General features: G+C 34.3%; 1 protein-coding gene across 1 annotated transcript; it reads right to left on the reverse strand.

Moving 5' to 3' along the window:
* Window positions 1-9,397: 9,397 nt before the first annotated feature.
* Window positions 9,398-12,888, reverse strand: LOC125855842 (uncharacterized). The gene is made up of 6 exons (XM_049535523.1): window positions 12,834-12,888; window positions 12,293-12,465; window positions 12,076-12,211; window positions 11,677-11,979; window positions 11,225-11,329; window positions 9,398-9,711 (listed from the first exon to the last, which is right to left on the reverse strand). Exons 1-6 carry the CDS (start codon window positions 12,886-12,888, stop codon window positions 9,398-9,400), a joined length of 1,086 nt encoding a protein of 361 aa, XP_049391480.1.
* Between the last annotated feature and the right edge of the window lie 449 nt (window positions 12,889-13,337).

A 13,337-nucleotide genomic window follows, 5' to 3' on the forward strand; every position in this document is an offset into this window, starting at 1 on the left:
CATGATCACTAAAATGATGCTCACATAAAGAACTTATAACTTACAGGGGCACGTAGTTATGGGACTATTCGGGTATGTTGAACCCTAGTTCACTCGGTACTAAGCTACTCCCAATTGAATATGTAATTAACAATTTATGACTGAATTTCTACATTATGGATAACTCAAAATACTGACATGCAAAATCTGAGAATGCAACAATTATAACTGATAATGTGACATTCATAAATGGAAGTATGTATATCTGTTTAGCTCACTAACCTAGTATGTGTAATTCATGAACTAAAATAACTACATAGTTTGGGTTCTGAATATCATAAAAGAAACTAAGCAATAACATGATAATCTGATTTGGATCATTCTAACAACTAAATCACAATAATTTCTAACATTCAAGAAACCTTAGGTCTAGATAATATCAAGGGAATCAAGATTCTGAGTGAAATCTAGGGACCTAATGGGTGAAATGAAACCACTAGTGAAATCCCACATACCTGTTGGTGATGAAATTCATGGAGAAATCTTTCGATTTCAGGTCTGGAACTGATGAAAACTTGCTTTGTTTTGGAGCTAGGGTTGGTCGACTTCTCCTCTAATTTTTGCTCTAATTTTTGCTTGAATTAGGTGAATAATTTATAAGGGTAAGTTCTAATTTAGTTTCTAGGCTAAAACTGACCAAAACCACGTAGATTATGGGTTAAACGACGTAGTTTAAGTGTCCAACACATAGGGGAAAAACCAAACGACCCCTGACTTAAAGATCTAACGGGCTGACCACGAACCCTATGATAGCCCGTCAAAGGAACCATGGACCATGAAGCCGGTGGTGGCCATTGGTCCAGTAGCTAGTAGTTCTGGGGGACTAGACCACGAGCCCTACCACAACCTGTGTGAAGGACCACATGTCATGAAGGTCGACGTGGTCCTACACTTGGGTTGGTGGTCTATTGGATTAGGTCTATGGACCCTCCCACTTCTGCTGGGGGTGTACTGAAGTTCACGGGCAGGTCAATGGACCGTGGACCCTATCACATTCCGTGAACCATGCCGTGGTTCACTGGTTTAGGATTTTTCTGCTGCATTTTCTAAGTCTTAGTTTTGAGGTGTTACAAAATGTGTCCAAGGACTGAAAAAGAAAAGGAAGACATGTCTCAAGTTCCATATTCTAGTGTTATCAAGAGTCTGATGTACGCTATGATGTGTATTTGTCCAGACATTTGTTATGCCGTAGGTCTCGTAAGCAGGTATCAATCTAATCCTGGAAGAGATCATTGAAAGGCAATGAAAAGAATATTATGATATCTGAAGGGAATTGTAGATTATTCACTATCCTATAGTGGATCTGATTTACTCTTAAAAGGTTACACATATGCTGATTAGGTTGGTGATCGGAATGATAGAAAATTAACCTCCAGTTATGCTTTCTTACTTAATGGTGGTCCTATTTCATGGAAAAGTAAGAAACAAACTTGCACAACTCTTTCAACCATGGAATCTGAATTTGTGGCTTGTGCATATGCAGTACAAGAAGTTGTTTGGTTAAAGAGATTCTTTGAGCATTTGATATTGAAAAGAATTCTAAGAGTCCCATGATTTTATATCGCGACAGTCATGCGGCTATCGCATACACGAAGGATCCTAAGTTTCACAGCAAAACCAAACACATAACTTTGTGAGAGACATAGTAGCAAGTGGAGAAATAAATTTACAATACATTCATACTCGTTAAATGATAGCTGATCCGTTTACAAAGGTGATATCTAGAGAATTGTTTGAAAAACATGTTATGGCTCTAGGTTTGCATAGGATATGATTATATATCTGTATTGTAAAATGACTTGATTATTATAAAATTCTCATAAATATAATACTATTGAATTATGTTCATATCTTATATGCATGTGATAGTATATTTAATTGATAAAGTGCGTCAAACAAGTTGCAAGATTGACTCTCTCTGACATGAGCAATCACCTCTTACATTGAAAACGTGAAGAGGTAAGTTTCACCACCGTGTTATAACTTGTTTTGTAAGCCAGATATGAGCCTCAAATTGAGTATTTTTTTGTAGTGCATTGAATAGAGAAACTCATATTAGACATCTAAAAATGTCTAGACAAAGATCTGTACGATGTTGAATGATTAAATGAAATAAGATACACGCACCAATATAAGGTGAGAACATCGTAGCACATGTTTCATACCATGTGTGCTAAGCGACTAATGGGTTAATGAAAGAATAAATCCCTACTTCTTTATTGTGTGAGACCCTGATAGTTACTTTAACTTTTATTGAAATACCCTTTGACCTTTGACTGTTTCTTGAAGTTTCAGTCAGTGTTGCTACTTTAGCATGTTACTAATAGCCATAAATGATTCGGCAATGCAATACATGTCTAGGAAAGCAGTTGATTTGAAACAGATAGATTCGAGTAGAAAGGAAAGACGATCAAATTAAAAATAATCTAATTTATATACACAAGCCGGCTACTACACTGACCATATAAATGTCGAGTGTAATTGTGTATATAAAGTTGAAGAACTCGAGTTCACCTCTTTAAGAGGATGAGGCATCAAATAAATAACTATTGAAGTAGTAAATGAAGTCTAGGTTATTGTGAGTAATTGTATCCTCATATTTATAGAGAATTCTTTCCACATGTGATTGGATTCCTTTGCATAGCTTGTAAAACCTTATAGGTAAAGCTCTTGATGCTCACATGTCGCACGAACTATTTGCAGTATGAATTGGTTGTCTTGTTAATGTCGTGTTGGCTTGGTTCTTGTTCACTATGTATGAAGTGGGAGATGTTGGATTTTGTGGTTCATGGGTCAACATGTGAACCGACCCGAATCATTTTCGACCCGACATGATCCATTTTGTTTTATGAAAAGAAAATCAGATTAGAGATAATCTAAATCAAATAAAAGGGGGAGCAATTTTAAAACTGAAAAGCGGGGGAACAATTAGAATTTTTTTTTCAAAATCTACTGTCCCATGTTTCTCTTTAAAAGGATTAAAGTTCTTCTTTTCAAAAGACAAGTACGACAAACACTATAAGAAAAGGAAAAACACAACCAAATCAAAGAATACATTTAGTTTATGAAATTCATCCTTCGTTTCCTAGTGATTCAAGGTCGGACTTGGAGCAACTCTTTTCGATTAACATTCCGCTATTGTTAGCAGGTGCATAACTTCATTCATGTTACATAAACCTAAAAAAAAAAAAAATATATATATATATATATATATATATATATATATATAAGTTTTTCAAAAGTAACTAGATGACCATATATACTTATCCAATCATTATTATGCTTTCTTACGAGACATATTTCATAAAACAATGACTATCATTCCTGTACAAACTAAACAAAATATTGAATTCTTTTTACTAAACCAAAAAATATATAGAAAAATCTCATCTTCTACACTCGGCTTCTCTGAGATCTTTCTTGGATACTTGGGTCAGTTAAGCCCTTAGAACATCAATCGAAGAGCCTTGGTGTTCATTTCAACTCAGATTAGCATATTGCAAACATTATGATCATTGCTAATCTGAGTTGCAATATTGAACAAGTTTAACTTTCTCATCCTTCTCTATTTGCTTGATAGCGTAAAACTTAACATTTATATGTTTTCTATGATCGCCATATTGCACTAGATTTTTTGCCATGAATATTGTTGACTTGTTGTCAACCCTAATGACACTAGCTTTAATGTGGTTTTTTTGTCAGATCACTTAAGGGTCGTTTGGTGGTGTGTATTAGGAGAAATAATTCATGTATCATGCATTATGATATTAACTATGTTTGGTAGAAATTTTGGGCCGATGTATAATTAATACATGTATTAGTTATAGTATACCCTATTTGGTATTGGGTGTATAATTAATACCTTTCATGGTTTAGTAGTACATATGATTTAATACAATGAGATTAATATCTGTAAATTAAAAAATACCCCTCAAATCTTTGAATCATTTTGTTTATTTTCTTTGTTTTATATTGTATATTTGTACTAGTAAATTTATTTAAATAAATTAGTTTACAAATTTTATTATTCAGAGAGAGTTGTTTGTTGCTAAATAAATTCAGTACAAATCAATATAATATTTGAAATGTGAGTTGTCTAACATTTACTAATTGAAAAAGCAAATTATGATCACATGACGTTTGTGATTTTAATTGAATGTATATTTGTTGATATAGATGTGGTTTTCTGATTATTTGTATTTTGACCAATTTATAAAATTGTATACATATTAAAAGAGAAAATACATAAATTTCCCCTGAACTTGTCTGCACAACTTACTTTAGCACTTTAACTATACGAGTGTTTGTTTACCCCCCTAATTTAATTTGAAGTGAATTTAAATACCCCTTAAAGGGTGATGTGGCAACATTTGTATCCCCAACTTTCTATAAGCGCGTGAGACAGAAAAAAACCAAAAAACTGACACGTGTCATCTTTTTATTGGACGACATATTTAATAACTTATTTTACTAATTTTTAAACAATTTATTTTTCAATTAACTTCTCTTCTCTGTAGTTTTTTTGTTTTTTTGCATCTTCTTCTTCCTTTCTTTTTCTTTTCTCAAAACTCTTTCTCTTTCTTATTCTTTTCATTCAATTCAAAGTAAACATTTACTCATTTACTCCCAACTGTAACTTTTTCCACATTTTTTCTTCTTCTTTTCTTTCCTATTTTTAATCGGTTTTTTTCAATTTTTCTTTGGTGTTTGATTCATTGACACCATTTTTGACATCAAAAAAGATTATTAGATCTATGAGTTTAAAGAGTTATTAAAAAAAGAAGCCGATTTTCACTCAAATAAATTCAAAGTTATCGTTGGCAAAAAATTGATTGTGGAGATTTTGTCCAATTCATTGATAAATTAACATTTTTATGTAAATAATTTTTTTAATTTTCGAGGAAGGTGGTATGATGTAACTAAAAACTGAACTGGAATTGCAATTGAAATTTGAAGTATAATTTGTAGATTGAGGGGTAAATTCATCGATGATTTTAGTTTTTAGTTCAATTTTAGATATAATCATGGTGGGTGTAGGAGTTGTTGGTTTAATGTGGAAATTGATGTCTACAAATGGAATATTGAAACCTATTTTCTTACGAAAAGAAAGAAAATTGGAGAAGTTTTTTTTTATTTTTTACATAAAGAGAAAATTATTATATAATGGAAGAAGAAAAGTTGAAGAAAATTTCACTGTAAAAAGAAAAGTTGTTGTTGAGAAGGTGACAACATTGGGGAAGACAATTAGTGATGAAAAAAAAATAATTATTATGGAGATTTAAGTAATTAATTAGAAATTTAGTTAATATACATGTGGACGAATAAAAATGTGTGTGACTCAACAACACCCAGCCTTCAACTGGGCTAGTGATGGGAGGGTTGAGAAAAAACAATTAAAAGATGTTAAGAGGGGTATTTAAACACCCGTATAGTTAAAGTGCTAAAGTAAGTTATGCGGACAAGTTCGGGGGGGAATTTATGTCTTTTCCCATATTAAAACTATAACTTGCAATTTTTATGTGTAGACATAGATGATTTATTCTATTTTACTATTGTTTACTGTCTTTTCGGTTTTAAAAGTAGATGTTCTATCCTTTTTAAATTAAAAATTTACGTTTTGTGAGTGGTCAATTCGTTAAAATGACAATTATTTATCCTCAATTATTATTCTTCTCCCACCTAGTTAAAAGGCCACAAAATATAATATTGTCGGGAAGATACCTTGACTCAATTACATGAAATAGAAAATCCCATAATAATTCAAGGGTATAATTGGAAATAATATTTTTGTAGAGTTTTAAACCAAACACAAGATTAGATGGGAAACAATGAACTAAACACTTGATATAAAATAATCTCGCATTACCAATTCCTACATTACTAATCTTTATGTTACTAATCGTGTGCTATTAATCGTTATATCAAACAACCCCTTAGAATCTTAATTAACCATAGATCCTGATTAGTTACACAAACAATGGTAATGTATTCGGCCTCTGTGGATGATTGAACTACCAATTCTTGTTTCTTTGAATTTAATGAGAAAGTGCATGAACCAAGTGTAAGAGCATATCCAAAAGTGATTTGCATATCATCAATGTTCCTATCCAATCACTAATTAAATATCCCATTGGTTTACCCTGCTCATCATTTTAAAATCAAATACAATAATCAACAGTTCCCTTGTGTGCCTCGACGTTCGTTTAACAACATAAAATTAACTTGACTTGGAGCATGTATAAACCTCGATAAAAGACTTATCGTGAACATGAGATTTTGTCTTGATGTTGTCAAATATAGCAAACTATCAATTAGTCTTCTATAAACTGCTTAATCAACTTTATCAACTCCTTCTTGCTTTAAAATCTTTTCATTATGAACCAATGGGATCGATACAGACTTAAACTCTCCATTTTGAACTTTTTACAAATATCACATGCATATTTCCTCAGAGAAATGTAGATGTCGTTAGTAGCTTGATGAATATTCTCATAAAGTAACTCATTTCACCCAAATTTGACATATCAAATTTAGCCTCCATTTCTTGCTTAAACTAATTCATCATAACATCATTACTTCCTATAAACAAAAGATCATTAACATAGAGTGACACCATAATCAGATCTCCTCCATTAACCCTTTTCATATATAAATTGGCTTCATTTTTACTTCTTTTGATGCCACAATGAATGAGATAAGCATCAAGCATTAATCTTACTGTACTAGGCTCGAGGAAGCCTTCTTTAATCCATAAAATGCCTTATGTAATCTATAGACTATATCCTCCATTCCTGCAACTTGAAAATCATCTGGTTAGTCGACATAAATCTCCTGCAATTATCCATTTAAGAATGCCAATTTCACATTCATATAATACAACTTTTGATTTTATTGAGTTGTTAAAGCAAATAGAAGCTTTATTGTATCATGTCTTGCAACAGGTACAAATATGTCTACATAATCCAAACATGCCTTTCAGAGCAAACCTTGATTTAAATTTATGAACTAAACCATCTAGAGTAAGTTTGGTTCGATAAATCCATCTCACCCCTATTACATTTATGTATTTGGTTTTATCAATCATCATTCAAATGCCATTCTTCTTTATAATACCAATATCCTCATTCATAGATTCAATCCACACTTCATTTCTTGATGCTTCATCATACGTATTGGTTCCAAGAAAGCATTATATATCTCAGAATATGACTTTGTTTTCATCATTGGAAAATTAAGTGAGGATTCTCCGTCTAATTCTTCATCTTTTTTGAGATTTTTAGAGTCAAATAATTGTGTTGCAGGCAACGGATGCAAGTTCTGGAAACATGCATTTTCTTTCTCAATTCATTCCTTATCCCATTTCTAATAAGCATCCTCATCCACTACTACATCTCTTCTAATGGAAATATGTTTTGCAAGTTGAAAACTCTATATCCCTTGGCCTGTGATGAATAATCAATACAGATCCCCGATTCATCTTTGGGTTCAAGTTTTCTTCTTTTAACAGAAGGAACATGAAAAAATTAAATCAACCCAAACCTATTCTTTTAAGTGCTTGGAAGATGGTCTTATTCCACTTCATGCCTCAATAGGAATATTTCCATCAACAACTTTAATTGACAACCTATTTAACAAATACTCTGAAGTCTAAAAATATTCTTCCCAGAAGCTATGCAGTAATTTTTTTTAAAAAAATAAACATGTAGCCATTTCAACAATAGTTCTGTTACTCTGTGAAACTCCATTTTGTTTGGATGAATAACTTACTGTAAACTTGTGATGAATCCTCATATCTTCACAATTCTTACTCAAATTATTTGAAGTGTATTTTATAAAATCTAAGAACTCATCTCTATTAATGGGAGCTTAGATCTTCTTGCAAGGAGAAGAAGAGGAGAAACTGAAGAACTTATACAATGTGAGCTGTGATTTCTGGGAATAAAAAAATGAAGTCATTCAATGATAGAAACGCGTATATATACAATCATGAAAATATCTACTCAGCTAACTAACTAATTATGACAGCTACTCAATCCAGCTAATAGTAATCAATAACTAATTCTAACTAACTCTATCAATCACTAACTATGACTCAGCATTACAATATAAATATCTTGGCTCAACACCCCACCCCCCTCAAGGTGGAAGTGAGGGGATCACTGCCAGCTTGCTAAGGACTTATGTGTGTTTAATACCAGTTAGAGCTTTGGTCAAAATATCAGCCGATTGTTGTCCAGTTCTAATGTGATAGAGAGAAATCAGTCCTTCATGAAGCTTTGTCCTAACAAAATGGCATTCCACTTCTATATGCTTGGTCCTTTCGTGAAACACAGGTTTTCTAGTAATGTGCAAAGCTGACTGACTGTCATAGTAAACATAAATTGGAGTTGGAAAAGGGATGGCAAACTCAGTAAACAATCTGCTCAACCACACCTGTTCCCCCACCACTTTCCTCAGTGCTCTCTATTCTGCTTCTGCTGATAAAAGAGAAATGGTTTCTTGCTTCTGGATTTCCATTTAATAGGACTGTCCCCTAGCAACACAATGTAACCTGAGACAGATCTCCTGGAGTCTGGGCATGTAGCCCAATCAAAATCACATTAAGCCCTAATATTGTAGTCAACTTTGTTGGACAAAAAATATACCAAGTGTAGGATCCTTTTTCAAGTATCTAAGCATGTGCATGGCAGCCTGCGGATGGGGCTGTCTAGGTTCATGCATGAATTGACCTAAGTGTTGGACTCCATAAGCAATATCAAGTCTAGTATTTGCTAGGAAATTGAGCTTCCCTACAAGTTTCCTATAATGACCAGGGTCAGATAAAAGAGCACCTTCCTTAGCCTTTAGCTTAACATTTGTATCAAGAGGAGAGTTGAAAGTGCTAAACTGGTGGCAATCAAAATCTTTCAGCAGATCTAGAAGGAATTTTATTTGAGAGATGACCACCCCATCAAGCTTGTAGATGATTTCCAAACCCAAGAAATAATGGAGTTTTCCTAAGTCTTTGATTTAAAAAGCTATCATGTAGAAATTGTTTCAACTCATTGATCTCAAGCATATTAGTACCTGTGAGGGGTACATCGTCAACATAAATGGCCACAAATACTGAGGAAGTACCATCCTTTTTGTAAAACAAGGAATAGTCATGAAGTGAGTGAACATAGACTGTAGAGTTGAGAGCTTTAGTAAGTTTTTCATACCATTGTCTACTAGCTTGCTTTAGGCCATACAAAGATTTGTTTATTCTGCAGACTAGACCTGGAGATTCAGTTTCCAATCCTAGAGGGAGTTTCATGTAGACCTCTTCATGTAAGTCACCATGCAAGAATGCATTATTGACATCTAGTTGAAAAATGTCCTAAATCTGTTTGACTGAAGTAGCAATAAGAGATCTCACAGTATTCATCTTGACAATTGGTGAAAAAGTTTTAGTGTAATCTATTACAGGATGTTTAGTATACCCTTTCACAACCAATCGAGCATTAAACCTCTCTATTGAACCATCATCCTTGTGTTTAATATTGAAAACCCATTTGCACCCAATAGGTTTCTTCCCTGTGGGTAAGAGCACTAGGCTCCATGTATTGTTGGTATGTAAAGCCTCAAACTCTTTTGTCATAGTTGCTTGCCCAAGTAGGATACATAGCTGCTTCTTCATAAGAACCAGGTTCACTGTCAAGACAGATGTTTCTCACAAACTGTTGATTATCAGAACCAAGACATTGGAGGCTAAATGATTATTTAGGGAGAAGGAATTGTGGATAATTGATGAAGCAGTAGCAGGGTTTGTGGTAGGTGGAGATGTTTTATGTGAGGATTTCAGAGTAGGCAACTTATGGACAGAGTCATTTAAGTAGGAAGGGACTTTATGTGTCCTATGGGATTTTCTAGGTTCTGATATGACGGCCTGCAAGGGTTCAGGTTCTTGTAAGGGTGATCATGAGGGAATGTTAATAGATAAATGTGCATAAGGTTGATTGTTATGTGGTTTATTAGCATCAGGGGACATATTAGAACACATAATATTATCATTTTCAGCATATCTATGTAAAGTGTTTGACATGTGCAAGCGTGGATTAGCATTGACATCAACAAATGGTATGGTGTCAGGTACCTAAGGAAACTTACCAGAATCAATAGAGAAAGTAAAAGGAAAGACATATTCACAGGAAACCACATCCCTAGAGATAAGTTTTTTTCTTGTGGCTAGACTTAACAATTTATAACCCTTTGTACAAAAAGGATAGCCAATGAAAACATGTGGAGTGGTTTTGGGGTCAAATTTAGTTCTCTGATTCTTTGGAACAGTGGGATAACACAAGTAACCAAAAATTTTCATGTGAGAATACATAGGTCTTTGCTTGTGTAATAGTTCAAAAGGACATTTGTTTTTAATGAGGGGACTTGGAAGTCTATTGATGATGTAGGTTGTTGTTAGGAGACATTCTCCCCAATATTTAATTGGTAGTTTGGATTGGAAAAGGAGATCCCTGGCTATTTCAACTAAACACTTGTGTTTTCTTTCCACCACACCATTGTGTTGTGGTGTGTATGGACATGATCTTTGATGCAAAATACCTTGGGATTGAAAACCTTGATGTTTCAGAATTTGTGAATTCTAGGCCATTATCTGACCTATTTTGTTTCACAAAAGTGTTGAACTAGTTATGGACCGTGGTTACAAAGGCTTTTTTGACTTGTAAGGTGTTGCTTTTGCAGCTTCGAAGGTGTGTCCAAGTGGTTCTACTATAATCATCAACCAAGGTGAGAAAGTACTTATAATTATCATGTGTAGCCACATGGTATGGTCCCCTTAGGTCTACATAGACCAGATCAAAAATTGCACTGGAACTGGTTGTGGTTTTATCAGGAAAAGACAATCTAGCTTGTCTAGCCATTAGGCAAATGGAACAGAAGAATGGTTGTTTGGGTGAAAAATTCACAAGAGTTGGCATTCCTTTCATCTTTACAAACGGCACATGGCCAAGTTTGTAGTGCCACGATAAATCCACACTATCACTATGACATGCAACATTGTATGAAGAAGATGAAACACTATCTTTATTAACGAAAAACATGTTGTTTACAATGGGAAATTTACATGAGTGAGAAATAAAATGACAAGAATAGTGCATTTTATCAAGTAGATTGGATTTAGAAGGAAAAACAGAATTGGAAAAACAACTCTCTGATTCAGAAATGTTGGTCCCTTTCCTGAGATAGTTTGAGAATAGAAGGTAAAGCTCATCATGCACATTACTAATCTCCATAGCCTCTTCAGTAAAGATGCCTACAACAGACAAGCAATGTGAGAAAACAAAACAACACCTTTAATGTGTGAAGTTAAGGAACTGATGGCTATAAGATTGTATTTGAAGGATGGCATTAGCAAGACCTTATACAAAGTGATCTTAGATGATAATACCACATTGCCTACTTTTGTCACCTTCACATTGTAACCATTTGGTAGTTTCACTAGTAAAGGGTAAGGTAATTGTAGGATATTAGTGAGGTATTGTCTATTAAAAGTCATATGATGAGATGCTCATGAGTCTAGGATCCGTAAGTCAGCCTTTTCTTTGAAACATCCACAAGACAGATTATCAAAATTCACAGAAGATGAGCAAGCAATAGTACCTGCAGAGTTTTCAGCTCCACTAGTCTGAGTGTCACTACGTGGATCAGAATTACTAAAGTGTTGCAACATGTTCATCAGTTGATCATATTGTTCCTTGGACAGTTGTGTTCCCTTGTGATTCTTATATAGTGGTTCCTCATTCTTGATAGGGTTCTTATCAGAATGTGCATTTGCAGCTATTCTTTTCCCCTTATTAAACATGTTGTTGTAGCCATTGATTGTGTTCCTTTGATTGATTGTAGGTGGATTGTAACCATAGTTCCTCTGGTTGTATGAATTATTCTGTGAGGTCTGACCTTGTCCTTAATTTGGTTGAGAAGGGTATCCATGCAGTCTGTAGCACTTGTCTTTTATGTGTCTCGGTCTCTTACAGTACTCACAAACGAGCCTAGACCTACTAGAGCTGGATTCATTAGTATTGGTGTTGGATGTGTAGTTCATTTTGAAGTTCTTAATGCCTGAAGCACTTGCAGCAAGAGAAGCACGTTCAGTAAACATCTTGTTGTGCGGTCTAATTTCCCTATAATTTTCGTCCTGCACAAGAAGTGCAAATGCTTGTTCCATAGAGGGTAGATGAATCATCATGAGAATGTTTCCTCTCATTATTGTGTATACCTCATTTAGCCCCATGAGAAATTGGATCAAGCGCATGTCCTGATCAACCTTATACATGATATCTTTGGCACCACATGTGCATCGACAATTGCATATGTGATTAGCTGCTAAGGTACTGAGTTCTTCCCATAATTTCTTCATTCTGGTGCAGTAACCAGTAATGTCCAAGGCACCTGACTTAAATCATTTATCTCTTTCTGAATTTGATACAATTTCGCTCCATTGGATTGATCATATCGATTGTCCAATTCTTTCCAAAGTTCCTCCGAGTTGGTGACATATTCAACACTATCTGCGATTTCCTTTGAAAGGGAATTCAAAATCTACGAGGTGACCACATCGTTACATCTTTCCCACTGATGAACCGTCGTAGATAGAGTAACAGGTTTTGGGTATTCACCAGTGACGCAACCCAATTTATTCTTCATAGAAAGTGATCTCAAAACACTTCTCTTCCATGACTAATAACCAGTACCATCACAGGAAGTGGGGGCTAAAGTGAAATTAGGGCTATTAGAAAGGTGAATATAGAGAGGATTACCTGTATCGATCATCGTTACAGCGGTAGAGCTCGTGGTTGGAGGATCAAAAACCATTGTCGAGCTAATTTGATACTTGAAAATGAAGGTGTGTAGCTGGTGAGGAAACTACAGAGGAAAATACCTTTGATTTTGGAAATAGATATGGATGAAGATCGATTAAATTAGAGAATGAAAATGGAGAGAAAAAAAACTGAATAATGCGAAAGTGAAAAAGCAGAATTAATGTGCTCTGATACCATATCAAATCTAAGAACTCATCTCCATTAATGGGAGCTTAGATCTTCTTGCAAGGAGAAAAAGAAGAGAAACTTAAGAACTAATACAATGTGAGCTGTGATTTCTGGGAATCAAAAACTAGTTCTAACATCATTAATTTTACTTTGCCGATAGCAAGGAAGCACTTCAACAAGGCAAGAATTGGTAACTCGTGAAGTATCCTATGCCAAGCTTGTGATGCCACTATCCAACATACCACAATAACTTATGTAGTATGGATCAAACCA

The sequence above is a fragment of the Solanum stenotomum genome, chromosome 2, assembly GCF_019186545.1.
Source record: "Solanum stenotomum isolate F172 chromosome 2, ASM1918654v1, whole genome shotgun sequence".
Classification (NCBI taxonomy): Eukaryota; Viridiplantae; Streptophyta; class Magnoliopsida; order Solanales; family Solanaceae; genus Solanum; species Solanum stenotomum.